This window comes from Dermacentor silvarum, chromosome 2 (assembly GCF_013339745.2).
Source record: "Dermacentor silvarum isolate Dsil-2018 chromosome 2, BIME_Dsil_1.4, whole genome shotgun sequence".
NCBI classification, from domain to species: Eukaryota; Metazoa; Arthropoda; class Arachnida; order Ixodida; family Ixodidae; genus Dermacentor; species Dermacentor silvarum.
Window position 1 is genome coordinate 148509950 of NC_051155.1, and position 25966 is coordinate 148535915.

Genomic DNA, 25966 nt, shown 5'->3' on the forward strand with positions numbered 1-25966 from the left:
CACGCCCGACGGCTTGTACGAATTCAACGTCATGCCGTTCGGACTGTGTAATGCGCCCGCGACCTTCGTACGCATGATGGATATCGTCTTCGCGCAACCTGAAATGGCACACGCGCTTGTGCCATTTCTCGACGACGTCGTCGTTTTCACTCCGGACTTCTTGACGCATCTTCAACTCCTCCGGCATGTTTTGACGCGTTTGAGCAACGCCGGCCTACTGTTGAACCTAAAGAAGTGCCGATTTGCAGCACGACAGCTGACAATACTGTGTTACGTCGTGTCCAAGGATGGCATTCTCCCAGATCCAGCCAAGCTTCGGGCCGTTGTCGAGTTCCCGAGACCTACGTCCGTCAAAGAACTGCGCAGTTTCGTAGCTCTGTGTTCCTACTTTCGACGTTTCATTCGAAACTTCGCCACTATTATATCGCCACTGACGAAGTCCCTCGACTCGTGGTCGTCAGTGTGCGAGGACAGCGTTCGCAAAGCTCCATCGTTTGTTGACGTCTCCGCCCATACTACGCCACTACGACCCTATGGCCCCTATACAGAGGTACACACGGACGCCAGCGGTGTTGGCCTTGGCGCTGTCCTTGCGCAGCGCAAGCCAGGGTTCCCTGAATATGTCCTGGCTTATGCAAGTCGTACGCTTACTAAAGCTGAAGCCAACTACACCGTCTCCGAAAAAGAATGCCTGGCGATCATCTGGGCCCTTACGAAGTTTCGCCCTTATTTGTATGGCTGCCCGTTCGATGTCATTACTGACCACCATGCACTATGCTCGCTGTCGTCATTGAAGGATTCATCAGGCCGTCTCGCCCGTTGGGCACTTCGTCTGCAGGACTACGACATCCGCGTGCTCTACCGCAACGGACGCCAACATGCCGATGCCGACGCCCTCTCGCGCTCCCCCTTAACCGATGACAACGCCCTCTGCTCAGGAACTCAACTGGCCGTTTCTTCCATCGACCTTCACACCATCGCTACAGAACAGCGCAAGGACCAATGAATTGTCTCGCTGATAGACTTGCTCACTGATCCGTCGGCAACACCATCCACTCGCCCATTGGGTCGTCAAGCCCACCATTTCGCCATTCGCGACGAGCTACTTCACCGACGCAATTACAGCGCCGACGGCCGCCAGTGGTTACTATAGTAGTACCCCGCAGTCTCCGTTCTCAAATATGCGAATCGTTCCACCCTGATCCGCAGTGTGCACACTCTGGGGTATACAAAACTTACCACCGAATTCGACAACGGTACTTTTGGCGGGGAATGTACCGGTACGTGCAGAAATTGGTTCGCTCCTGCCTCGATTGTCAGCGCCGGAAATCTTCGCCGGACCTCTCGCCAGCAGGTCTACAACATTTACCTTGTCCTAACCGGCCGTTTGGGCGCGTTGGTATCGATTTATACGGACCTCTTCCTCTGACGTCGGCTGGTAACCGCTGGGCCATCGTCGCTGTTGATCATCTCACGCGATACGCCGAAACTGCCGCCCTTCAAGCGGCTACAGCACGAGATGTTGCCTCTTTTCTGCTCCACCGATTCATACTGCGTCACGGTCCATCCCTGAAGCTACTCAGCGATCGAGGCCGTGCCTTCTTGTCGGAAATCGTCGAAGCCATTCTCAAAGAGTGTCACGTCGTTGACCGCAATACTACTGCTTACCACCCACAGACAAACGGTCTCACAGAGCGATTTAACCGCACGCTTGGCGACGTACTCTCAATGTACATCGCCGCCGACCACACAAATTGGGATGCCATTCTGCCCTTCGTCACCTACGCCTACAATACCGCCCGTCAGAGTACTACTGGCTTCTCACCGTTCTTCTTATTGTACGGCCGCCACCCGTCGCACACGATCGACACGATCCTTCCATACAGGCCAGACACTTTTGATAATACGCCTATATCTGCCACAGCCAGACATGCTGAAGAGTGTCGCGACCTTGCCCGGACCTTTACTGCAAATGAACAAGAGCGGCAGAAGAGCATCCACCACTTCTGCGCCCACGTTTTTCCCGGGGGCGCTCGTCTTGCTCTCAGTCCCTACCACCGCAACTGGACTCTCTTTGAAACTACTGCCCAAATACGAAGGCCCCTACCGTGTCGTCGAACGCACGTCCTCAGTAAATTACCTTATCGAACCCGTTGAACCATCTTCGGACATGCGCCGTCGAGGGCGCGACATCGTGAATGTGGAGCGCCTCAAGATATACCATGACCCACTCATGGTGACAGCCTGTTAAGTCCCCGGGCGGCTCCCTTTTCACAGCCGGGGTAATTGTAGCGAAGCGTTGGAACTCTGAAGTGGGTCGTCCGATCCAGCGCCTTGAAGTGGGTCGTCCGCTCCAGCGCCTTCTAGTGGGTCGTTTTCTTCGGCTCTCGAGCGCCGCTCGTGCTGAGAGTCCGTGCTGCGCTTTTTGGAATGTCGCTCTTGCGCTGCTTTAAGTGTCGCCCAATAAACACCCTTATAGTATCTTTATCATGTATGACAAGCACCTCAGACATTACATTCAGCGAACTATATTTAGCGTACGCTCATGACGTCTGCTTGTCTTGTCCATATATGTGTGTGATATGTATTTTCGCAGTTCTTATTGGACAGAAAATTGACTAGACAGATAGATATCCTAATATTGAACATGAATTCGAAGATTTGTAGTTGAACCGCATTTTATAGCACGGAATAGGCTGGTACTTTTTGCGGAATGTGCCCATCATTACAAAACGCTAAAACATTTTGAGCAAGTTCTGCCTTTTTCATGGTGCAATTTGAAGCGACGGTTGCACAATGGACAATGCACGCCATTTGGGCACAGAAGCATTGCCTTACAATGGCTGCGTATATGCATTCGTCAGATGCAGCCAACGTCTCGTCGCTGGGTGGTTTGCCCATACTCTCTTGCCTGGTCTGAGGCAATAACGAACTCGGCTTTTAGCTGAAATGCATACGAGTAGTGTCATGTTGGACAGGATGATATTTTACAGCGGAGCTGTTGAAGCCTCGGTAGGTTGGTCTCGTTGTCATGCGCAGCATCACCGGGCTGGAAGAGAGTGAAAGCAGAGCATAAGAGAAGAGGAGGCGCAGAGAGAGAAAGAAGACAGACAGACAGAGCGAGAGAAATAAATAAATAAACAAAATGAACTTCCTTGGCGAGGCGGGATTCGAACCCGGGTACCAACGGTCTGAAGGCGAGCGTCATAACCACTGCGCTATACACCTACTTTTTTGTTTCTTACACGGTATTTATCCACGCTTGCAGAACATGCATTTATGGGAATGCATATGGTTGCATTATACCGACGATTGCAACACAACTTGCTATGGGCGAGAGAAAGAGAAAATGAGAGCGAGAGAGAGAGAGAAAGGAAGAGAAAAAATCTTTCTTGCCGAGGCGGAATTTGAATCCGGGTACTCACGGTCCGAATGCGAGCGTCATACCCACTGCGCTATGCACCCCCCTTTTTTGTATGTTACCGCTATACACCGACGCTGATTCATCAGATTTCACAAGCGTGGAACTGGTTTAACTTTTTATTCGTGTTTTCGCAGCGCTTTGAATATAGATCATTGCGTTGCACTAGAAAACGTAGACGACATTTTCCGTGCAGTGGGCGGTGGTTCAGCGGGCTGCGTGATCGCCAACAGGCTGTCGGCGGACCCCGACGTCTCGGTGCTGCTTCTGGAAGCTGGAGGACTGGAGACAGCCTCCAGACAAATACCGGCCATTGCCGGTATGATCATGGGTGGACATGATGATTGGGCCTACTGGACCGTGCCGCAGAAGAATGCGTGTCTTTCTTATTGGGATCAGGTGCGTATGCGTCTCGAAGGAAAATGTAGGCTCATCCCAGAGCCCTCATTCTTCGTCTGCATTACTGTGGATCATATGCGCAGCGGTGATCTTAGAGTTGAGTCTCAGGGGAGCCCCATCGTAGTCACGTTTAAGTGTGCATGACAGTTATTGAACTGAACTATTTGTGTCATCCAGACATTGAACACATGACTCATGAACAGGTCACCGGTGGATCTGTGCGCTGTAATTACTTGGCAGATCTGGCTCGGGTTGATGATCAACAGAACTCTTGATGCTGAAGCAGTCGTGCTATATAATTACTTTCTTTGTTGCTCAGTCGTGTACCGGTTACGGCGATATACAGCTAGCTGTGCTTGATTTCGCATGTGTGATGCTTATTATAATACCCACGATCATAGTAGCCAAAGTATCAAAGGAGTGACACATGTAAGTAAAGACACGAAGGAGAGAACAGATACATACCTACTTTCGCGTTCAGTATGAGCTACAATGAAAAAGCGCGTGCTAAAGCGGTCGCTCGTTGTAGCTCATACATAACGTGATAGTAGGCACGCACACCCACCTTTATTTTTCAATCAGTACAACAGCACGAATTGCTGGCCAGCTAAAGCATCGAGGGCTTGAGAGGCTGCGCCTGGCTGGCAGCAAGGAAGCACTATTTACGAAATAAATGCAATTTGAAGTATAATGCAATTTAATATAAAGTCCTAAAAAAAGAATATATAATGCAGAACACATCATGTCCAAAAGCAGTAAGATTCATCAGCTGACACACAGTTCAGTATTTTAAGCTGAATCTGAAATGTAACGCGAAAAATATAAGGGGTGAGCAGATGAAAACATTGCAAACGTTTCCCATATTGCGTAAGGTAACGAGGCTTCATGTAACATTCCTCTGGTTTGAGGCAACGGACTGCAACTTACGGTATACTTAGGACGGACTCAACCAAAAGGGCTTTAGTGCAACAGATAACTGACATATCCCTGGCCGACGTTGTTGTGAATGGGCGAACAAAACAAACCCATACCAATGCATCATAACAAATGTGTTGTTGTATTGACATTGGTTTGTTTCATTCTCAACACGCATAATAAGTTCACTTCATTTTGCACAGTGTTGCGTCCCGAATCGGCCGGGCGCATTCTGTGATTGTTTCCCATCGAGGCAGGCCCTTTCATGAGCGTCGCCGAGACGGCGACAGTGCCAGACACCGACGAGACGGGCAAACAAGCGCCCCAACTCGGCAGTGCCCATTCTTTGGGTGCTTCCCCCGATGCCACCCCTTTCATCAGCGTCGTCCAGACGCTCACTTGAAGCGACCGACCACAACCGCCACCCTTCGTCAGACGCGGGGATTAGTGCAAAGGCCATTCTCCCGACCCTGGCAAGATAACCATCGGAGGGCAAGAAACAGGTCACCGACTTTCGTGGAAGGAGTGTCAACCCCCTGTTTCCGGATTGCCTCGTCCTTGCTTCGAAGGTGCAACATTAGAGGCGGAGTTCGGTGAACAATACGACCCCTCTGATTGGTCGCATCAAGGTCATCTGATTCCCTAGCCGGGTCAACTAGGGAAGACCGATGTTTTATAAGGAGACACCTTGAGTGCAGTGGTGTGTCCTGACGTGTTCCGATATGAACTCAGACATGTAGTGAGCTGAGACTTTCAAAGTGCTCTCCCATGGAGTGGGCTTCCATATTTGGAGCCACTGTAAATACTGTAGAATAAACCCTTTTTTCTATCGCTCTTACTCCCGGACGTACTCATCCCTTTGGCTGAAGGATCACCGGCCTAAACGCTACCCGATATCCCAACGAACTGGCAGCAGCGGCGGAATAATCTCCGACCCGCAACAACAGGCGAGAGAGAGAAAGACAAAGTAAGCTTTATAGAAAAGAGCACAAGGAGCGTAGGTAGCTCTTCCTGTGTGCAAGGGGTGGGGTCTACTTCAAATAGGAGCAGACAGTGGCATTTGTATTTCAGAACAATTATTACTTACTTTCCTCGTGCACTGAAGCTATATTGGGATTTTTTGGGCCCGTATTCACAAAAAAGATCTTACTCTAGAATTGTTCGTAAGAGCAAATTCTAACCAATCCTGATGCTCCACATGTTATTAGGAAAGGCAGCCAACCAGTGACAAAGACCACTTAAGAACGATAGGGTTTGTGTAAACCGGCCCCTGATGTTCAGCCGTAGTCTTCTTAGCGCGGCACGTTCTTGAGTGCGAACGTTCTTGGGCATAAATTTGTACCGGTGTTAAACGGTCACTTTTGATCGCGATCAGGCCCGATCCGGATTGAGCTCGGTCCGGAGCGAGTGCTGCTGCTCGGGCACTTTCGATCGCGATCTTGCTCGATCCGGATCCGGACAATCTCGATCCGTGCATAGTGGTGGAGGCTGCTGATCGCGGTCGTAGGCTAACGACCATGTAGTCTAAGAGTTGCAGCCGATCAGCAGACGGTGATAGCTGTATCCACAATGACAAACAATACAATATTTAATTAAAAAATCAACGCCCCTTCCACTTCGTGAACAGGGTCGAACGGCGAAGGTGTACGTGTTAGTTATATCGAGTGTTACGAGTGTTACATGTACATGTGTTGCACGTGATGAAATTGCGCAAACACAAGTAAACACAGATCTACAACAGGAACTTATATTGAAACGTTGCGAGGAGAGAAGAGGCAGCGACTTCCGGCGCTACTCGACGAGCGTCCAGTTCTCTGGTCGAAACCTGACGAGCCGACACCAGGGACATCGGCTGCACTCACAGACACCGCGCGCGTTCGGCGCGAACACGGGGAAATGCGGACGGCGTTGGCAGCAGCTCTACGCGGTGCGCGTTATCAGAAAAGGGCGCGCCGTACAGAAACACCTTCTCTTATCGCCTCTCCTCCTCGTGCCCAGCGCGCCCTCTCATTGGTCGCCTCCTCCCCCATCGCGCCTCTCCTCCTCTGCTGGTCACGTGACCTGCCCTCCCCTGGCACGGCTCTCATGCTGTCCTGGTCATGTGACCTGTGTGTCGCCGGACAGACGGCGAAGGGTCGACTAAGAACAGCTCCATTGTTCCAAAAATGAGTTTTATGCTACGATTTTTACAACATATTTGATAAGCGCTTCGGACCCACTCCAGTGTGCTAAAGCTGACCCAGACTATAAATGCAAACCCAATCCGGATTGTTGTTGGACCGTGTAGCAGCGATCATTGTCGATAGTGATCGGGAGATTCGATCCGGACCGGGTCCCATGGCGATCAAAAGTGACCGTGTGACACTGGCATTACACTTGTTCATATTGCACACGCAGCGATGTCCCTTGCCGCGAGGCAAGGTGCTCGGCGGAAGCAGCGTGATAAACGCGATGCTCTACGTGAGAGGCAACCGGCACGACTACGACCGTTGGGAACGAGAGTATGGAGCAGAGGGCTGGGCATACGAAGACGTGCTGCCGCACTTCAGAGACATTGAAGACTACCGCGTGGGACAAATTGATGGTGAGTACTCAGAACCAAGAGTAATTCATGGAGCTGATTTACGACTAGGCTTGTAGAAACAAGGATCTGTTTTGATGATTTTGGATGACTGCACGTCACTGAATGGCTCGACTTCTAAAGGAGTATCAACAAGCCCAAATAGAAGTTAATAGGCGAAGAAAGCAATGGACGTGTTGTGTACTTGCAGCATATGTTTAGTAACTTGCTCAATGGCATTATGACAGTGTAATCAAGGTGACCAGATACATTAGAGCTAACAAGTGACTAGATTTCGATAATCTAGCCTATATTTAAACAGCAAGGCCCATTACAAAAATGCTCCCTAATAAGCGGAAGGATATTTCACCCTGAAATCTATTAAAAACTTCTGCTATATATATCTGCACCTGTATGGTTTTGTCCTCAGCCATCCAACTTGGGCCTAAAATAACAAGGCATTGCCCTTTGTATACTATTGCAAAAATTTCTCTCCTAATTTCTTGCTTGCAGTCTTTGCAGATCTCCAAGGACTGTTTAATTACCATCCTTTGCATCCTGCATCATACTGCGACGCGGTATTGTGGAGCAATCTGTCGTGCACTCGGCTAACGGCGGTTGTAGTCTCTGAGATTTTAGGGCAGAGCTTTGCTTATTTTGCCGCGCTTTGTCATATTTGTGATTTGACGTTACACACCAGAGGCTTTATAGAAGATGACAGGGACCAACGTAAATCGTAATTATATCTTGCTACTGAAGTTAAGAAGCGACGCAAACATGGACACATTTGACATCAAGTTATGTACTGCACAAAGCAATGAACGGAACGATAAGGACGCCGCAATGACAAGGACGATGTCGACGATGATACTTAGCTTACTGGCATCAAAGAGAACGATAAAAAAAATGTCACAGTTTCGCCCCAAGGGCGAAGCAATGAATGCGATAGCAACACAGCAATGTCATACGAAGTAAGGTGAGCGGCTTTGGTAACAATATGAATTGTAGTAAACATGAGCTGATTAAGTAAGCAGGTGTGCTGCGGCGTAAGTAGACCGACATGAAGAGAGACTCGATGACCACGAGAAGACGCGTGTGAAACGGTGGTGTTGATGAGAAGCGCTTCCCGTGGGCAGCGCGTGCGAAGGGACACACCTGTAGCGCTGCACTGCCGATCCGGGCAGCATTGCATGTGTAGCGTGCGTTGGAAAATGTGGCCCGACTAGTACTAACTGAATGAACAAGCGTGGTGTGAGCGCGCACAAACAAACACGAATAGATCACACTGAATGACTGCAGACATCATCATCATCATCATCATCATCATCATCATCATCATCATCATCATCATCATCATCATTATCATCATCATCAGCCTATATTTATGTCCACTGCAGGACGAAGGCCTCTCCCTGCGATCTCCAATTACCCCTGTCTTGCGCTAGCGTATTCCAACTTGCGCCTGCGAATTTCCTAACCTCATCATCCCACCTGACTTTCTGCCGTCCTCGACTGCGCTTTCCTTCTCTTGGTATCCATTCTGTAACCTTAATGGTCCACCGGCTATCCATCCTACGCATTACATGGCCTGCCCAGCTCCATTTCTTCCGCTTAATGTCAACTAGAATATCGTCTACCCCCGTTTGTTCTCTGATCCACACCGCTCTCTTCCTGTCTCTTAACGTTACTCCTAAGATTTTTCGTTCCATTGCTCTTTGTGCGGTCCTTAACTTGTTCTCGAGCTTCTTTGTTAACCTCCAAGTTTCTGCCCCGTATGTTAGCACTGGTAGAATGCAATGATTGTACACTTTTCTTTTCAACGACAGTGGTAAGCTCCCAGTCAGGATTTGGCAATGCCTGCCGTATGCACTCCAACCTAATTTTATTCTTCTGTAAATTTCTTTCTCATGATCAGGGTCCCCTGTGAGTAATTGACCTAGATAAACATATTCCTTTACAGATTCTAGAGGCTGACTGGCGATCCTGAATTCTTGTTCCCTTGCCAGGCTATTGACCATTATCTATGTCATCCGCATATTAATCTTCTACCCCAATCTTACACTTTCTCGATGAAGGTCCTCAATCATTTGTTGTAATTCCTCTCCATTGTTGCTCAATAGGACAATGTCATCTGCAAACCGAAGGTTGCTGAGATATTCGCCATCGATCCTCACTCCTAATCCTTCCCAGTTTAAGAGCTTGAATACTTCTTCTAAGCATGCAGTGAATAGCATTGGAGAGATTGTGTCTCCTTGCCTGACCCCTTTCTTGATAGGTATCTTTCTACTTTTCTTGTGGTGAACCAAGGTTGCTGTGCAATCCTTGTAGATATTTGCGAAGATATTCACGTATGCCTCCTGTACTCCTTCATTTCTCAATGCCTCTATGACTGCTGGTATCCCTACTGAATCAAATGCCTTTCATAATCTATGAAAGCCATATAGAGAGGTTGATTGTACTCTGCAGATTTCTTTATTACCTGATTGATGGCATGGATATGGTCCATCGTAGAATATCCCTTCCTGAAGCCAGCCTGTTCTCTTGGTTGACTGAAGTCAAGTGTTGTCCTGATTCTATTGGAAATTATCTTGGTGAATATTTTATACAATACTGAAAGTAAGCTAATGGGTCTGTAATTCTGTAATGGGTCTGCAGACAACGACTGTCAAAACGCTGGCAGCAAGCATACGCCGCAGCGGGCGAAGGTACGTGCGGTCTATCGCTTCAACGGAAACTGAGCGGCGAATGCACGGTGCATAAAGGTCAGAGCCGTGTGGAGATAAGAGACGGTGCGGACGAGCGACGAGCGCGGTTGTTGGCAGAGTAGAAGTGCGCCCCCCCCCCCCCCCCCCCCGCTCCCTCCGGCGCTGGCTTCCTGCTTCCTTGCTTGCGCGTGGGACATGAGTGCGTTCGCTCTGCGTGATAGCGCGCGTCCCCGCACGCTTCCGCTCGGTCATATGGCGCGCGGCGAAGATTTAATCTATACGGAACCTCACGGCGACGGCGACGCCGACGGCAGAAATCCGGTTGAAGTTTCCATATAATTGCTATCGCAATAAAATGCTGCGCTGAAAAGGCGCGCTGCAAACGACCGCGCTTCACTTCGCAAAACTGGTTTAAGTGTGCTTAAACCTATGTGTGCCTATTGCAGGTGTCGTGTCCGTGGGCAAAGACTCAACCAATGAGCGGGAGGTGCGCGCCGCGTGCGCCACTGGATTCCTTACAGCACCACCAGATGGCGCTCACCTCAGCGGCAGCGGCGCCACCGGCCGTGCAGGGGAAAGAAAGAAAAAGAACCAGAAAGCTCGATTTCGCGCATAGCGAAGGGTTTCTCGATAAAGATTACGGTTACACAAAGTGCAGTTGGCGGGAAGCAGTAACTGTAGCATACGAAGCAGGGAGTGGCGTAACCACAGTTTCGTATGTACAAGAACAATGCGCCTAGCAAATGGTTTTGGCGCAGCGAAAGTGTGGTTAAATGCATTTAAGTCGAAGACTGTTTAAACATCTTATGCTAATAATTAGGCAAAGCGCATGTGAATGTCGCCATGTGAATAATATCAAGTGACGTCGCAATGGGTAATCGTTCTAGTTGTCATTTACAGCTTCGCTGTTCAACCACCTTCACAGTGTGTATTGGAGACCAATTTCTTTCCTGAAACAATTTCAAACAGCTATGCCCTTTTATTCCATGTCCTGGAAGTTTTGCACATATCGCCTTCAACTCACTGACTCCTTCTATGCAAGATCTTATTTTATTTCTCTTACTGAAGGACTTCCGTGCAGACTACAGCTGTTATGAGGGATACCTCTACAGCCACCGTACTTCCCAACTCTCCAGCGCTGCGCGCAGACGATGTCGAGGGCACATCGGAGACAGAATTAGTTGAAATTGGGACTGTTCGGAGTAATGGCTTGCAATATCATATGCGCGGGACTCCAAGAAGACGCGTCGTGGTGGCGTAGTCGCTTCGGCGTTGCGCTGCTAAGCCCGAGGACGCGGGATCGAATCCCTGCCACGGCGGCGACATTTTGAGGGGGCGAAATGCAAAATCGCCCGTGTACCGTGCATTGGATGCGCGTTAAAGAACCACAGGTGATCAAAATTAGTCCGGAATGCCCCACTATACGGAGTGCCTGATAATCGTATCCTTGTTCTGCCGCATAAGACACCAGACTTTAATTAAAATTAACAGCAGAATGTCGCAGCCTGCTGCCCTACATTGACGCGCATTACATCTGTTGATGAGGTCCGACATGCGGATAAACAAGTCATATATCCATACTGCGGTCCATAATGGACATTATTCGCGTGGTTTCATGCAACCAGCACACTGTCTGCTCAAAGTAGAATGTATGTAATCGATACACTGATTGCAGCGCTCGCATCTCTTTTGTGGAGGAAGGCTCCACAGGTTAATATCATTTTGTGCGAGAACATCGGCCTTCCGAAAAGCGGCCTTGCCGATTGTCAGTTAAATTGTCATTTCATTGGCACTATAGTCGGGTACAATTTAAGAAGACAGGAGAGGCCCCGCCCAGATGACCGAAGCGCAGTAGCCGATTTCCTCCGCGACTAAAGAAATAGTCCCGCTGACGCGAACTCGCCCCCGCTTGAAGCGCGGGCTGCCATGTTCTCCGTCGACGGGGACACCGGCCGTCCGGCTCATGACGCAAGTCTTCAGTGCGCGCCCATTGGTGGAGGCTCGTATGCATCCGCCTCTGAGGGGGCAAATGCCGCTGCCTTCTAAAGTTGTACCCGACCATAGATTGAAATCTATACAGTGTACCTTGTTCAAGGAAAGACCTGTTCTTTTCGATTTGATTCAGTTCCACCGTCTGTTCTTTTTTTTTGTTCGAACGGGGCAGAGTACCACGCAGCCAGCGGTGAGGTGCCGGTGGACTACGCCAACACCAGCACGCCTCTGAGCGACATCTTCCTAGAGGCGTGCTGCCAGGCTGGTTATGCCATCGGCGACTACAACGGACCCAAACAGTCAGGTGGTCTTGCAGTGTCCTTAATATGGCCAAGAAGGTTGGTCGAATAGGCAGGCAGTCCATATGCTGAATCGTGTGAGAGGTCAAGAATGCTAGATTTGTTCCTTAAAGATAATCGTGGCTCCTTGGCTTTATCAGGTTGATGAGAAATGTAACGCGGAATAAAGGTAATTTTATCTAAGGACAGTATTTACATCTTCAAGGCCGGCTAGTTACATTTGCCCCGCAAGCAATATCGTCGATTCTGTGAGCGGTAACCCTTGCAAGAGCACAGTTAGTTTGTAAATAGCCATCAGTCGCAAACGTGAGAGTGCAACGCCTCCCATAACGTGGTGCACTTTGAAGTTGCACGCGAAGACCGAGTGCGGCGTTAGTGTCCTTTGCGTCCGCGCTTGGCCGGATCCATTTTTTGTGCTGACACTATCTTACTATTCTGAAAAACAGATTGCAAGTGAACTTGAATGGCAAGTGAATGGCAAGTGAATGGCAAGTGAACTAGTACTTGCAAGGGAACTTGAATGGCACGAAGATTAACAGCATGCCGAATGAGTGCGATGTGAGTTGCCACCTTCCAGCGAGTGAAAAATAATTGACCTCCCCTCTCCCCCAATGAACCGAGCATGAGCCAGCAACTGTGGGTGATGTTAGCTCGTAGCATTACAGAGTTTATTCCGAATAAAACGTAATGATAAAAACACATAATTATTCAGACTATTACTCATCACTTGCACGCTCGTGTGTAGGAGGCACAGTCGAGCGAAGAAGAATGTTAAAATTTGTTCTTTTTTCTGAAAACTCTTGTTATTACACACGACATTTTTAAGACGGTACTTTGGCATGTTGAATAAACGTGCAGTGAAATGTGCAGCAAGTCTAGGAAGAGCAGGGGGCGCGACGTAGCACGTTTCAGGTTCTGCGACAGAGGGGTTAGAATGGTTGCCGCAACTAAGCAATTATCCACCAGCAATACCCTGTCTTAGCTACGACACTTGCGCACGCTCGCTTTCTAATATTTTTCGCTTGTAACCGCGCAGGCTGCTCACGATTGCAGACCAACGTCAAGGAGGGCGAGCGCGTGAGCGCCTGGAAGGCCTTCATCCAGCCCATCATCGGCACCCGCGAGAACCTCCACGTGGCACCGTTCAGTCAGGCAACTAAGGTGCTCGCTTGCAGTTGTCCTGCTAATTACAAACTTACAAAAAGGGATAACGTCTGGTGGCCACCCAGTCCTATTCGAACCGCTTTTTGTGCAAGTCTGTTGTCTGTACTGATACACATTCTACCAACGAGTGAGGAAGCCGTGTCGTGACCTCCAAACTTGGTGGTAGGTATATCGTTTGTCGGTGAGGTACAAGTGATGCCCATGTCTTTTGGAGAAAATAACTCGGCCATTCCTCCACAGATTGTGGATGGTTGGTTGTATGGATATGATGAACGTCCCCTCCTTTCACACACCATTGTGGGCACCTATCTCATGCGCTTAGCTTAGGTCAAGGCCACCTATCAGCTTAAGCTCTTGGATGTCATTCAATTGTTATTGCTTTTCGACTCCCATTCCTATTATATTCCTTATGATTAGGAATGCTGAAAATCTTAATCCGATCTACTGTCGGGCCCTGCGCCACATGATCAGTCGCATATAACCTCACGCTCTTCCATTATACTCTTGATTAGGAACAAACCTCTCACGTAAGAGCCAAAACATCAAGCTTTCAATTTCTCGCTTTGCTTGGCGTCTGTGCGGTGTCACCACTAGTGTTCCCCAACAAACGAAATTTAGTCAGACTCTGAACTTGATCAAACGCGAACAGATTTAGGAGAAACTAAGCTGTCGGGTGGCACGAAAAACACGACGATGTGTTTAGGGGTGCCAGGCATCACGGGCTAGTTGTTTGCTACAGCTTGGATACATGCGGACAGCGCAAATTAAAAGCACGCCAAGGAACAAACCAAGTAGACGGGACTTAGCTATGTGCTCCAGCCTTTATCACCACGCATGTGGTGCGCAAGAGCAAAACCAGGCGATGACCAACAAATGTGTGAGCACTCTGTCAGCGGCACTGCCACAAAATGAGTTGCAGCACTTAAACGATTGCTTTGCACGCATGCAGTGGTAAGCTGTGGCAGGGATGGATTAATAATCAATAAATTCCGGGAAATGCTGGGGATAATTTGGTAGTGCTTAGCCTAGCCCAAATACGTGGCCAATACTTTGCAATAGCCAATCAATAGCGGATCAATAGCTAATCGATAAATAAATTCCCGAAAATGCTGGGGATGACTTGGTAGTGCTTAGCCTAGCCCAAAAGCGAGGACTAGTTATGTGCCCATAAGCTCCGCTGTCTCTAGCATTGCGCCTCCAGTGCAAGCTACGGTAATTTTTTACAGCGTAAGCTGTTATGGGCTTATTCCAATAGCCATTTCGGTTCGCGATGGTGTCCGCCGCCGCCGCTGGTGACCGTAGCCGCTATTGCCGGAAATGCGAAAAAAGTACCCGGTCCCTGCCGGGATCGAACCCAGGCCCACTGCGCGAGAGTCGGATACTTTACCAGTGAGCCACGCAAGCGCTTACTATCAGGCAGCGGAAAAATGCCCTATAAACGCGCCCTAGGCAGGCGCACAGCACGACCTGAGCCTCCACCAGTATGGCGGCACCATCTAAGTAAGGCACCTGCAAACGCAGCGTGCCCGACATGTAAGTTGCATATAGCAATTACATGCTCCATGTAACTGGACCTGGTTCACTCAAGCAGGCTAGGTGACTATTTGTCACCAGCCCGTTTTGAAGATCCCAATAAACAATCATGTTCATCATCATCAACAACAACGTACCGTGCCACGGGTCAAGGGATGTGACATCTGTGCCACGTATTCTGGATATCTCTTCGGTACACGTTATGGCGTCTCCTCGCAAGGTACGAATCGCTGCTGAAGAAGCGAATCGCACAGCTACGTGCGCGGCTACAATCAGGCTTTATCGGGCTCAGCAGACTGCTGTGCAGAGAGCATTACAAGCCGCAGCTCGCCGCCGACGCCGGGCGGACAGTTCAGATCGTTCTCGTCAAAACGACTTTGCCGCGAACACCCTGTTGTGCGTGGTGCCAAAATTGGAGCTACTCCTGAGCTGCTCCACCAGCTTACGCTGTGACGGTGCTGCGTGTGCCGCGCAGGCCTGTGATTTTATTCATCGCTTATGTAAAATGTTCCCGCTTGCGAGAATATTTGTAATAATGGCTTAAGTCAGTTGAGGTTCAGCGCTCGTCGTCTAATCTATAGTTTCCTTGAAATGTCGTGTGTCACTTCTTCAGTTCTCTCTCTCTCTCTCTCTCTATGCGTGTCATTAACTTGCGCTGCCCAAATGAATGTAGGTTGAGCTCAGGATACTCTTAATTCCACGTCGACAGCTCAGTACTGGATGATGCTGCTTGCCATGTTTCAGGTGATCTTCGAAGGAAGCCGCGCCGTGGGTGTTGCGTTCACGAGGTTCGGCGAACCGCAGAATGTCTCTGCCCGGCTCGAGGTTATTGTCTCCGCTGGGGCTGTGGGATCTGCCCAACTCCTTCTTCTCTCAGGTGTGGGCCCCAAGGAGGACCTCGAGCGCCTACAGGTGAACGCTATGCATCGTGTTGCTGCAGTGCTCCTTTCTTTTTTTTTATGGCAGGCAGTGGCACCTCATCAGTGGCGACAAACTTGAATATTTGAAAAGGGGTGCCATGGCAGCACAAGCATCTTCTTTGTGCTCGAGTTTGTCCAAGATTGCTAGACAGCCGCTATCAAGCAGTCATACCGAAAGCTGACAGAACTGGCTACGAAAGAAAGAGGGATAAGGGAGCGAAAAGCAGAGACAAGAGTCAGATTTTCGACCCTGCCGCCGAGAAAGCGTGTTTCCAATGTCATGCTGAACACGCCGATTCTGGATGTACAGCCGGGGCTTAGCAGCGGCATTAAGTTCGGTCAGTCCTTGAGAGGGACGCTGTCAGGGTACGCCCAATGCAAATAGCTTCCTTTCTGCCTCGAAATGGTTCAGGTATCATCTCGTGAGACAGATAAGTTGTTCACAGCAGCGGATAAATCATTCCCCATAATCCTTGGCGTCCACTCTCCTCGCTATCCGCTTAAGCGCATGAATGGCTTTCCGTCGTGGTAGCTATCTACGTTAGGCCGCCATGCGTCTCATATAAAATTATTTGCTCGGGCTCTCTTCACGCTTGTGCAGAAGACCAACTGGAAAATGGCAGCATCAATATCTTGACCTAGTCATATATGTTCATCTTGTTTACAACGTTCTAACCGCGCAGAGGCTGAAGACAGAAAGGAACACATATGACAGTACGGATACAATAGGATTCTAACGTTATATATGTTCCGGTTCCTTTCGGGCAGAAACATTGTTATATCTGAGAGACATCACGATGGTATTGTGTTGGAGTCACAGATGTTTTCGCATTCACCACCATTGCATACTGGACAGATTCCTGTGGTGGCCGACCTCGCAGTTGGGCGAAGCCTTCAAGACCACCCACTCTTGCCCATGGCCGTGCAGACAAGCACGGATAACGTGGGCATTCCGTCTTTCAGTCTACGGGACATCGCTGAGTACGATAGCAACCGATCCGGTAAGATATATAGGGCTAGTACATACGGAAGGGGGGCTTGCGAGAGCTAGAGATTTCGCGGCTATACTCCACCTAGTGCACTTGAAGGAAACATCAAGAGAGCCAGCCTGCATGGTTTGCGTAAAGGGGGCGCGGCTCTGTACACATCGACAATCAATAGCTATGGCGTTCGGGTGCTGGCTACGGTGTCGCGGATCCACTTCTTTCTAGTGGCAGCCAAATTCCAGGAACGCTAACACGCTCCTGTACTTCGATTCTTGTATATGGTGACTATCATCAGATTGTTTAAATTGATTTAGCTGATGTTCAAAAGCGACGCAAAGGAACTCGACTCTATTTTACAAGCTTTACTGCAGGATATCCTCTAATAAAGCTGTTATAATCCAGCTCACCGCATCAGAACGGGAATGCTGCATAAGAGCAAATGATGTACCAGTCGCTTTCCACAAGCAGCTGCAAACTTGAACTACCTTCCTGCCTGAGTCATTACATACCCCCACGCACCTTCGTACCCTCTACCGATTCACTTTTCACTTTTAGCACTTGTAAAATGTAGCTTTTTGCTTTACCTGCTCTCTTCTTGTTCGCTTGTGCGAACTAGATACGAGCATGTGCGTGTGTGCGCGTTTATGTGTGTTTCTGGGCGCTGTGTGTGTTTGTTTTTATGTTTGTGTGTGCGGGGGGGGGGGGCAAATATTAATGCGAAGACATTATATGAATAATGAGTCGGAAAATCCGGCGTTGGCATGACCACGCCCAAAAACTCCAAGTGAGCCAAACGAAGCAGTTGATGACGTCAATTAAGGCAAAGATAATTAGTGCAGAGTTCACGATGGCTGGTTTAATTAAGACAAAGCTCATTACGGCACTCGAACCCACGACCATTGGTGGGAGTCGAACCCACAACCACTGGTCTTAAGGCGAAGTTAATTAAGACAGATTTAATTAAGATATAGTTAATTAAGGCACTCGAACCCAGGAAATTTGGTGTAAGTCAAACCCACGACCTTTGGTGTTAATTAAGACGAAGTTAGTTAAGGCACAGGAAATAAAGATCGAGTTACTTAGGCACTCGAACCCACGAGCTTTGGCGGGATTCGTACTCTCGACCTTTGGTGGTCGCAATGCTTTCGCTTTAATCCACGTAGGGAAAACTACGTAAGTGCCCCTTGAATTCTGTACATGCTAGATATACGCATTCGCTTCTTGTATGCCTCAGCTGCTTAAAGTTTAATTATTCCATTGGTACTCCACTACCTGCACGTGTTCTCACTGGGTAACATCTCATCGTGATTCAACTTATAGCTTTCCCGCTGCTCGGCGCTTGTTTCGAATGTTTTGGCATTGTTCTGCTGTTTACGGCTTGCTTGAAACACTTTTGTTGAGGCGTTAGCACCACTGCGAACAAGCAGTCGGGCCAGGGAATAATAATCTTTCTTTGTACCCACTGTCTCTGCCAGGTACTATTTCAATCCCGGCAGGCATCGAAGCTCTCCAGTTCTTAAGCTCCGAGAACGCGGCTGATTCCGACATACCCGATATTGAAGTGACTCTCACTTCGAGTTCACCAGCCACGGAAGCAGACAGGGCTCAGCAACTCAACTTAGGCATTTTGCCAGAGGTGATGATCTTACTTCATTTAAGAAATTGAAGGCAGTAAGGCGTAGTCGCATTAGAGACTTCAGACCTAGACAACGAAAGCAGTTAAGAATCCTTGACTAGGCATGCCAATGAAATGGGTGGCTCTTTAGTTTGAAGAACACGAAATAAATATGAGAAGCAAGGGAACGAGGCTCCAGTCTTTATTGCTGGAATCTTTCTGGATACAATCCTTAAATTTCTATCAGGCAAATGTGCCTTACTCCTCTCTATAATACCTTCAGGTCACGGGATTATAATTATTGGTACAAGAATATAGGATCAAACCAAAACCTGGCTAAATTAAAGACATGAGTGTTTTTACAGGGATTTCAGTATTTTTATTTAATTATCGATTTTATTTGTGTGCAGGATTATGATAGCTACTACGGCCCAAGGCTCAATGAACCGGGATTCCGAGTGTCCATTACTAATAATAGGCCGAAATCACGTGGACACATTACTCTGCGTTCCACGGATCCGAATGAATACCCGGATATCAACCCCGGCATTTTTCAACACCCAGAGGACATTAAAGTTGCTGCTCAAGGTAAAAAAAAAAAACTTGGTGACCTCCATGTGTGCTGGGACCTTGAAACCAAATGACGCGCTCAGCAGGCCTCGATTTTCTTTGCTGGCGAGCACTCAAAATGTGTTAGTGAAGTAAACGTGCTAAAATTGTGTTGCTTTCGTTTCCGTATTTTATTTATTTATTTAGGCAGAGTGGACATTTCTTAAGTTCCAAAATAAAGCACACGTACAACACCTGCGCGTCTGTGCATATTACCCTTTAACATTACCAGTCAAGTGTAATTTCGTTTTGATTATACATGCCTTTTTCTGAAACTCTTGCTGATCATTATTTAAGTAAAGTGTGGGGTTTTACTTGCGAAAATCACCATCTGACTATGCGGCACGCAATAGGAGGGAAACCCCGGATTAATTTTGACCGCCTGGGGCTCTTTAGTATTCATCTAAGCCTTTTTTTTGCGATATGCAAAACACGGCCGCCACTGCCGGGATTGAGCTCGCGACCTCGAGCTACGCCGCTCCACGCCATAGTCACTCAGCTGCCACGGCGGGTCAACCCCTTCTTATTTCCATAGCAATTACATGGACACTCCAGGCGCATTTGTGCCATCGCCGTGAGGTTCTGTATAAAGTCCACGGGCGATAAAATCGTCGCCGCACGCCGTATGCTCTACGTGCGAGTGAAAGCGTGCGAGGGTGGGCCATCGATCGCGGCTCAAACTCGCGCATGCAAGAGTGGGAAGCGGCACGGAAGCGTTCCGTCTTCCAGTTGGGCACAACGCTCCGGAGAGAGAGTAGGCAGTGGGGGGGGGGGGGGGGGGGGGCGCATCTTTATTGTGCGCCGCCCGAGCGACCGCGCGCGCCCGCCGGTCCGCAAGGCTCCAGGGGGAGGGTAGGTAGGGGGAAGGCCGCGTACTACGCTGTGCGCTTCCGCCCGGGCGGCTGTACCTTGAAAGTGGAGTGATTTTAGTACACTCTACTTGAAAGCCAACGGCGGCGGGGGCAGAGTCCTTCCTTCCTGCGCTGTGTTTTCGCGCCTTAGTTTGCGTTGATGCGTAGCGGCGGGACGAAGGCTCAATTCGCTTGCTGCTGCTGCCGCGCTTACTCGCTACAGCATTTCGACAGCGTGTTTCCGCGGTCATCGAGTGAGATGCGTTCATGTTTGGTTGTGAGTGCGCGAAACCATGCTTGTTAATTTAGTTTTTATGCCTATGTCTACAAGTTTTTACGGCCGATAAAACTACTATCCTTACTTCGTATAGCTGTCTACGAGTTTGCTATCGCAATCGTTGCTTCGCCTTTCGGGCGATACTGCGAATTTTTGGGGGGTCATAAGTGAATTCTGATCCATATATTATACGAGACGACATATTGCGGCGGCGTCGCTATTCCTACTGCAAGCTGGTAAGCGCGAAAGGACACGGACATGAACTTGTCCAATTGATGTTTTTTTAATTCTTCTCAATTATTCTTTGGCGTTATTCTTTGGGAGGTGGAATGGGGAAAATGATATGCACATGATATGCAGAGAGGAGGCGCTCATGCGGAACAATTGCTGGCCAGGTTTGCCAGGCTAACCCCGCCTGTAGCAACATCATCACCACCTACACAGAGTGCTACCGTAACGGCTTGAAGGCTGTGGTGTGGGGATTCTCCGGTAGCTCATCTAAGATCTTTCGTCGTCTATATAGCAGGAAGAATGGTTTGCCGTGCGAGTTGATATTTTTCAGTCTTGAGGCGAGCAGCGCGGAAAGACTTCATACGAAAGCAAGGAAGGTGGACAGTGGCGTGTCCGTCTTCTTTGCCGTCGTATAAGGTATGTTTCGCGCTGTTCGCCTCAAAGTCTACGCTATTCCGTTGTTCGTCGTTCGTAGTGAAATAACACTTAGTTTCTATGGCTCGGCTGGGCACTGCAGCATGGCGGAATGCAATATCGGACGGCGCTGACGCACGTAGTGATGGTGAGAAAAGAAGCAGGGAAGGTGACCAGAAAACAACCACGTCTGATACTCTCGACGAGAGGAAGCAGGAATGAGAATTCAGCGAGAAGAGAAGCGGAAGACAGGAGGAGAACGTATAGATCGCACATACAAATGATGGGCGTAAAGGAGCATTGCGACAAGCGGCTTTAGGTAAATTGAAGCCTGCGTCCCGCACAATTAATTGTGGAATATCAGCTGAGTCGATAAAGCGAACAGCTTGCAGCGTGACTGAAGTTTGCGTTCCAAGTCGTTTTGGAATCTGTGGGTATGGCCCAGGTCCCGTCGGTTGCTCGCCACAATTGATAACAAGCCACCACTTCATGACGCAACACCTATGACAGTGGCAAACTGATCACATGGTATTCTGCGCACCTTGGCGCATGCGTAGCCAATGCTTGATAAGTCGACCGAACTCAAGATCCAGGGGTCGTCTGCTTCGAGCCAGCAGTGACGCGTGTGGCCCGGCGCCCCGCCGTGGCCAAGGATAACTGACTGTCCAGTGCTTGAGGAGAATTGCCGTTTTCACCAAGTTTCTGGAAATTACCTCAACTTTATTTCTAATGTCACGAAGTTCTTGTTTTAAAATGTTAACTATTAAATAACATTTCGTTCCTGCGTGAACGGCTCCCGTTTGCGCCTGTATTTGGTGAGGGCTGCTCGGGAGCGCAACCAAAAAGCTGAGTTACTTGAAATCTTGATACCGGTTCGGTTCACAGAGTAACAGTTGGGTGTGAACTTGCTCGTAGGTACGAGGGTCTTCATCGACTCGATGCTCAGCACAAACGCGATGAAGAGCATCGGCGCCAAGCCTTGGGGCGTCACCTTTTCACCGTGTGCTGAGGCAGGCCACCAGTGGAGTTTGGGGTACATCGAGTGCCTTTTCCGCCATTGGGCGTATCCATCCTGGCACACCTGCTGCAGCGTGCCGATGGGTTCACATACGGAAGCGGTCCTGGACGAAAGGCTCAGGTCAGTATACCAATATAAGACTCTTGGGAGATCGCACATGTGGTCCTACATGAATAGATGAGAGTACTGTCGCAACTTGAGATTACCTAGAATCCACCAACATATGTCCTGGCCTATACCGCTCAGGCATGACCCTGACTCGTAAGAAGTGATCAGGGATATCGAAATCCTTAAAGCTCATAAGCGCCTTTGAGCGCTTCTAGCACGCGGTTGCTCCGTAAGCCATTGAAATGGGTAACATGTATTGGAGAACCATTCATGTACTGCGGCACACGACAGAAAAAGAGTGTCACACTCTGAGCAGAGATTGCCTGTGGAAAATATCACGAATACTGTCGAACCCGGATATATCAAACCCACCTATAACGAGTTATTGTGTATAACGAACAGCAGTAAAGTCCCCTTGAGAATGTTTGCATGAAATTTTGTTTTATACATCGAATTACCTATATATCGATTTTTTCGTGGTCCCCTTCAGATTAGATATATACGGGTTCAACTGTATTCTTTTTCAGACGGCAGGAAGTCGCTTTGCTTAGAGCGTGCCCTACTCAACAGCCGAAAACATGTTGACACTGGTTAGCTGACAACTGTAAATGAGGATTAACATGTCCACCTTCCCTGTGAGCGGTTTGGTCAAGGTAGGGCTCCTTACCTAGTTTCAAGATATCCTGCTCGACACTCATGTGCACGTGTACGTTGTGCTTTGCATTAACGATAAGCTAAGAACGTGTGCCAAGCTTTGTAACTGGCGCCCTGTAAAAAAGAAGCTCGGCTTGGTGTCAATTTGCAGTGTCTCAATCCGGGGAAATATATGACTGCGTTGATTTGGTTTCGCATTGAAGTCGTGTTATAATGAACGTCAGAAGTCAGTTAGAAAAAATAAACACTGTTATAACGAGCGCGTGAGTGAAGAATATAATCCACTAAGCCAGTGTAGAGTACTTAATAAGCATCTCAAATACCCGTTAATCCATAAAAGCATAAGCAAATTATCTAATTGATAAAAAAATAGAATCATAGCGCTAAAATGTACGCTCCAAATGCCAACAAAATTATTTGTTATAAGATAACGATCTCGGCAGCAGACAGAGCATCCGGCTTCCAGAGAAGAGAGAGAGAGAGAGAGAGAGAGAGAGAGACAGAGATAGAAAATACATCTTCCCTTGTTTAAACAAGCCTCGGACGCAGAACAAAGGCATCCTTCGCAGGTGGGGCTCTGACGGATGGCGTTTTCTTTATGTGGCATAAACATCACATTCTCCTATCCCAGCGGAACGACCAAGCAGATATGTAGCAATAAAGCTGCGACTTAGCGAGTTCGTAATGCTTAATCTTGAAATAAAACCACGCACAAAAACGAGGCCGGACAGAACAAGGTCGGAAACGAGGTCACAAAGCGGTATGGTGTCAACGTTGTTTTTTCTGCCCGAAATAAAGTAAGCAGGATGTGCCCTACTGTTAGCAACCGGACTACTCGACACAGCGAGCCAGCTCAAGACATGTGTCGAATCAAGCATGCGCAAAAGTTTGTGCCTTGTGATAGTGGTGTAGTGTACAATATTTATTGATCATGTGGGAAAACGTACCTAGGACAGACAGGACGCTGCTCTAATGTACGACTGAGAGAGCATAGTGCTTCGGTAAAGAATGCAGCGTCCACTAATCTAGCCTTGCGCTACCGATCGTGTGGTTGCTTACCGCTTTTTGAGGGCACTGTGATACTTACTATTCAGGCATAAATCCCGGAAGAAGCGATAGAAGCCTACCATATGGGCAATGAAAAAGAAAACCGTGATAGGCGAACTTTACTTGGTTTGCATGACAAGAAATTTACCTTTCGGCAGCAGATATTTTCCTAACTTCGACTGATTGAGAAGGCTGCGGCAAGTTCATGTCATGTGTGAACGATTCAATAAACCCTTCAGTTGCGAGTCAGCGCTTGCGGCCTGTGTCTCTTGTTCTATACGTCTTCGTTATCGCGCGCTGTTTTATTTCAAGATGAAGCAGATATGTAGCTAGTGCTGCAATCGATACTGTAAAAATGTGAACTTAGTCAACAAAACGCCATCGACAGACAGACAGACAATGAACTTTTATTGAGGTCCTGAGGGACTAGCCGGTGGAGACCCGCTGGGGCCCCCGGCTCGCCGCTGGCTGCTCCCATGTCGGAATCGGGAGGCCAAGCCTCTCCGCTCTTTCACGGGCCCTCGAAGTTATATTTTTTATAGGATAGGATAGGAATAAACTTTATTTGTCCAACGGGTATGGCTGTTGGTGCACGGGGCTAGGCTGCCAGGGGTCCATCGCCGGAGAAAAATTTTTCGAGATCCTCGGCAATGGCCCTGGCCCGCTGGATGGCCTACTCCTGATTTTTTAATAGTTCTAACCTAATAGCAATCAATGCAACAAAAGCATCATAAAAAATACCAGAGGTGAAAAGAGTTAGGTGCTTTCAAAACTTGGCCATGACATTGACCTTCGGTTCTTCTACGCAGGGTTCGAGGCAACGTGACAGGACTGCGAGTGGCCGACGCCTCCGTGATGCCCGATATCGTGAGCGGCAACACTAACGCGCCGAGCATGATGATCGGCAACAAGGCGGCGGAGATGATAATACAAGACAACGCACTTTAATGACAAAAGCATTGGCAGACTCTCTCATGACGAACAGTCATCTCATCTCATGACGAACATTCATAATCCTCGGTCGCCTTTTACATATAGCGCGCTCCGGCGCGTGTGTCCCGTGCTTCTTGCTGCAAGCTTTGAGATTAGAAAAAAAGGAAGAATAAAAGAGAGCTGCTTCTGCTCCGGCCATCGGTCCGAACGGTTCTCAGGTCTTTCTCTCGCCGACTCACACTTTGTTGTAGTGGACCTAACCTCGGTCCCTATATAGTTTGTATGTATGGGACCCGCCGTGGTGGCTCAGTCAGCCAAGGCGTTGTGCTGCTGACCACGAGGTCGCGGGATCGAATCCCGGCCGCGGCGGCCGCATTTCGATGGAGGCTAAATGCAAAAACGCCCGTGTGCTTGCGTTGTAGTGCACGTTAAAGAACCCCAGGTGGTCAAAATTAATCCGGAACCCTCCACTACGGCGTGCCTCATAATCAGAACTGGTTTTGGCACGTAAAACCCCAGAAGGAAGAAGAAATCTAACCGTTTTTCCGCCTACCGGGACCACTCGGTAAGGTCGAATGGGTAGCGCATCGGGCTACTGTGCTTTGTTTAGCATTGAATCAATATAGCGACACAGTTTATTGCCACCATCCGAATCGAGTTAAATATGAGGCGTGCACTGCAGCGGGACTTCTCTTTCGCGCTTCCCCAAGAGCAACTCGGCGCCATCTAGCGCTGCCGCGGCGAAACCTGCGCGTGGCCTCCGAAATGCGCGTCGAGAAACGCGTCATGCGGCAGACGGGCTCCTCTCAAAAAAAAATAAAAAATAATAACCACCTGGGGTTCTTTAGCGTGCGCGTAAATCTAAGTACACGGGTGTTTTCGCATTTCGCCCCCATCGAAATGCGGCCGCCGTGGCCGGGATTCGATCCCGACACGCTGCGCCCTCTGATGGGATGCCGAGTAGTCCACGCATGGCATCTGAGACCAAAAGCGTGGAGTGCCGGTGCATGCGAACGCTGAGAATTGTTACCTCGCTCGTCATCTGCAGTGACACTAAAAACTCACTCGGACCCGCCATGGTTACTTAGCGGTTATGGTGTTGGGCTGCTAAGCACGAGGTCGCGGGATCGATAGGAGGCGAAATGCAGACAACACCCGTGTACTTAGATTTAGGTGAAGTTAAAGAACCTCAGGTTGTGTCTCCTAATCAGATAATGGTTTCGGCACGTGAAACCCCATAATTTAATTTAAAAACTTGGTTGATGTGCACTCTGGAGAGAAGGACAGCGTTCTAACGTACGAACACCTTGCTCAC

The 25966-nt window shown here is 48.8% G+C and overlaps 1 protein-coding gene across 2 annotated transcripts in view; it reads left to right on the forward strand.

Moving 5' to 3' along the window:
* The window catches only part of LOC119441904 (4-pyridoxate dehydrogenase), a 43529-nt gene extending 18825 nt beyond the window's left edge, over nt 1–24704 (forward strand). The window contains exons 2-11 of one of the 2 annotated variants that reach the window (XM_037706567.2): nt 3618–3820; nt 7133–7319; nt 12165–12296; nt 13328–13452; nt 15733–15900; nt 16765–16909; nt 18370–18530; nt 18920–19097; nt 21807–22029; nt 24528–24704. In XM_037706567.2, coding sequence (XP_037562495.1) covers nt 3618–3820; nt 7133–7319; nt 12165–12296; nt 13328–13452; nt 15733–15900; nt 16765–16909; nt 18370–18530; nt 18920–19097; nt 21807–22029; nt 24528–24666 — 1661 coding nt within the window. In that variant the 3' untranslated portion in view covers nt 24667–24704. The remainder of the gene's footprint in view (nt 1–3617; nt 3821–7132; nt 7320–12164; nt 12297–13327; nt 13453–15732; nt 15901–16764; nt 16910–18369; nt 18531–18919; nt 19098–21806; nt 22030–24527) is intronic. The other variant, XM_037706568.2, reaches the window with a different exon arrangement.
* Nucleotides 24705–25966: the final 1262 nt, after the last annotated feature.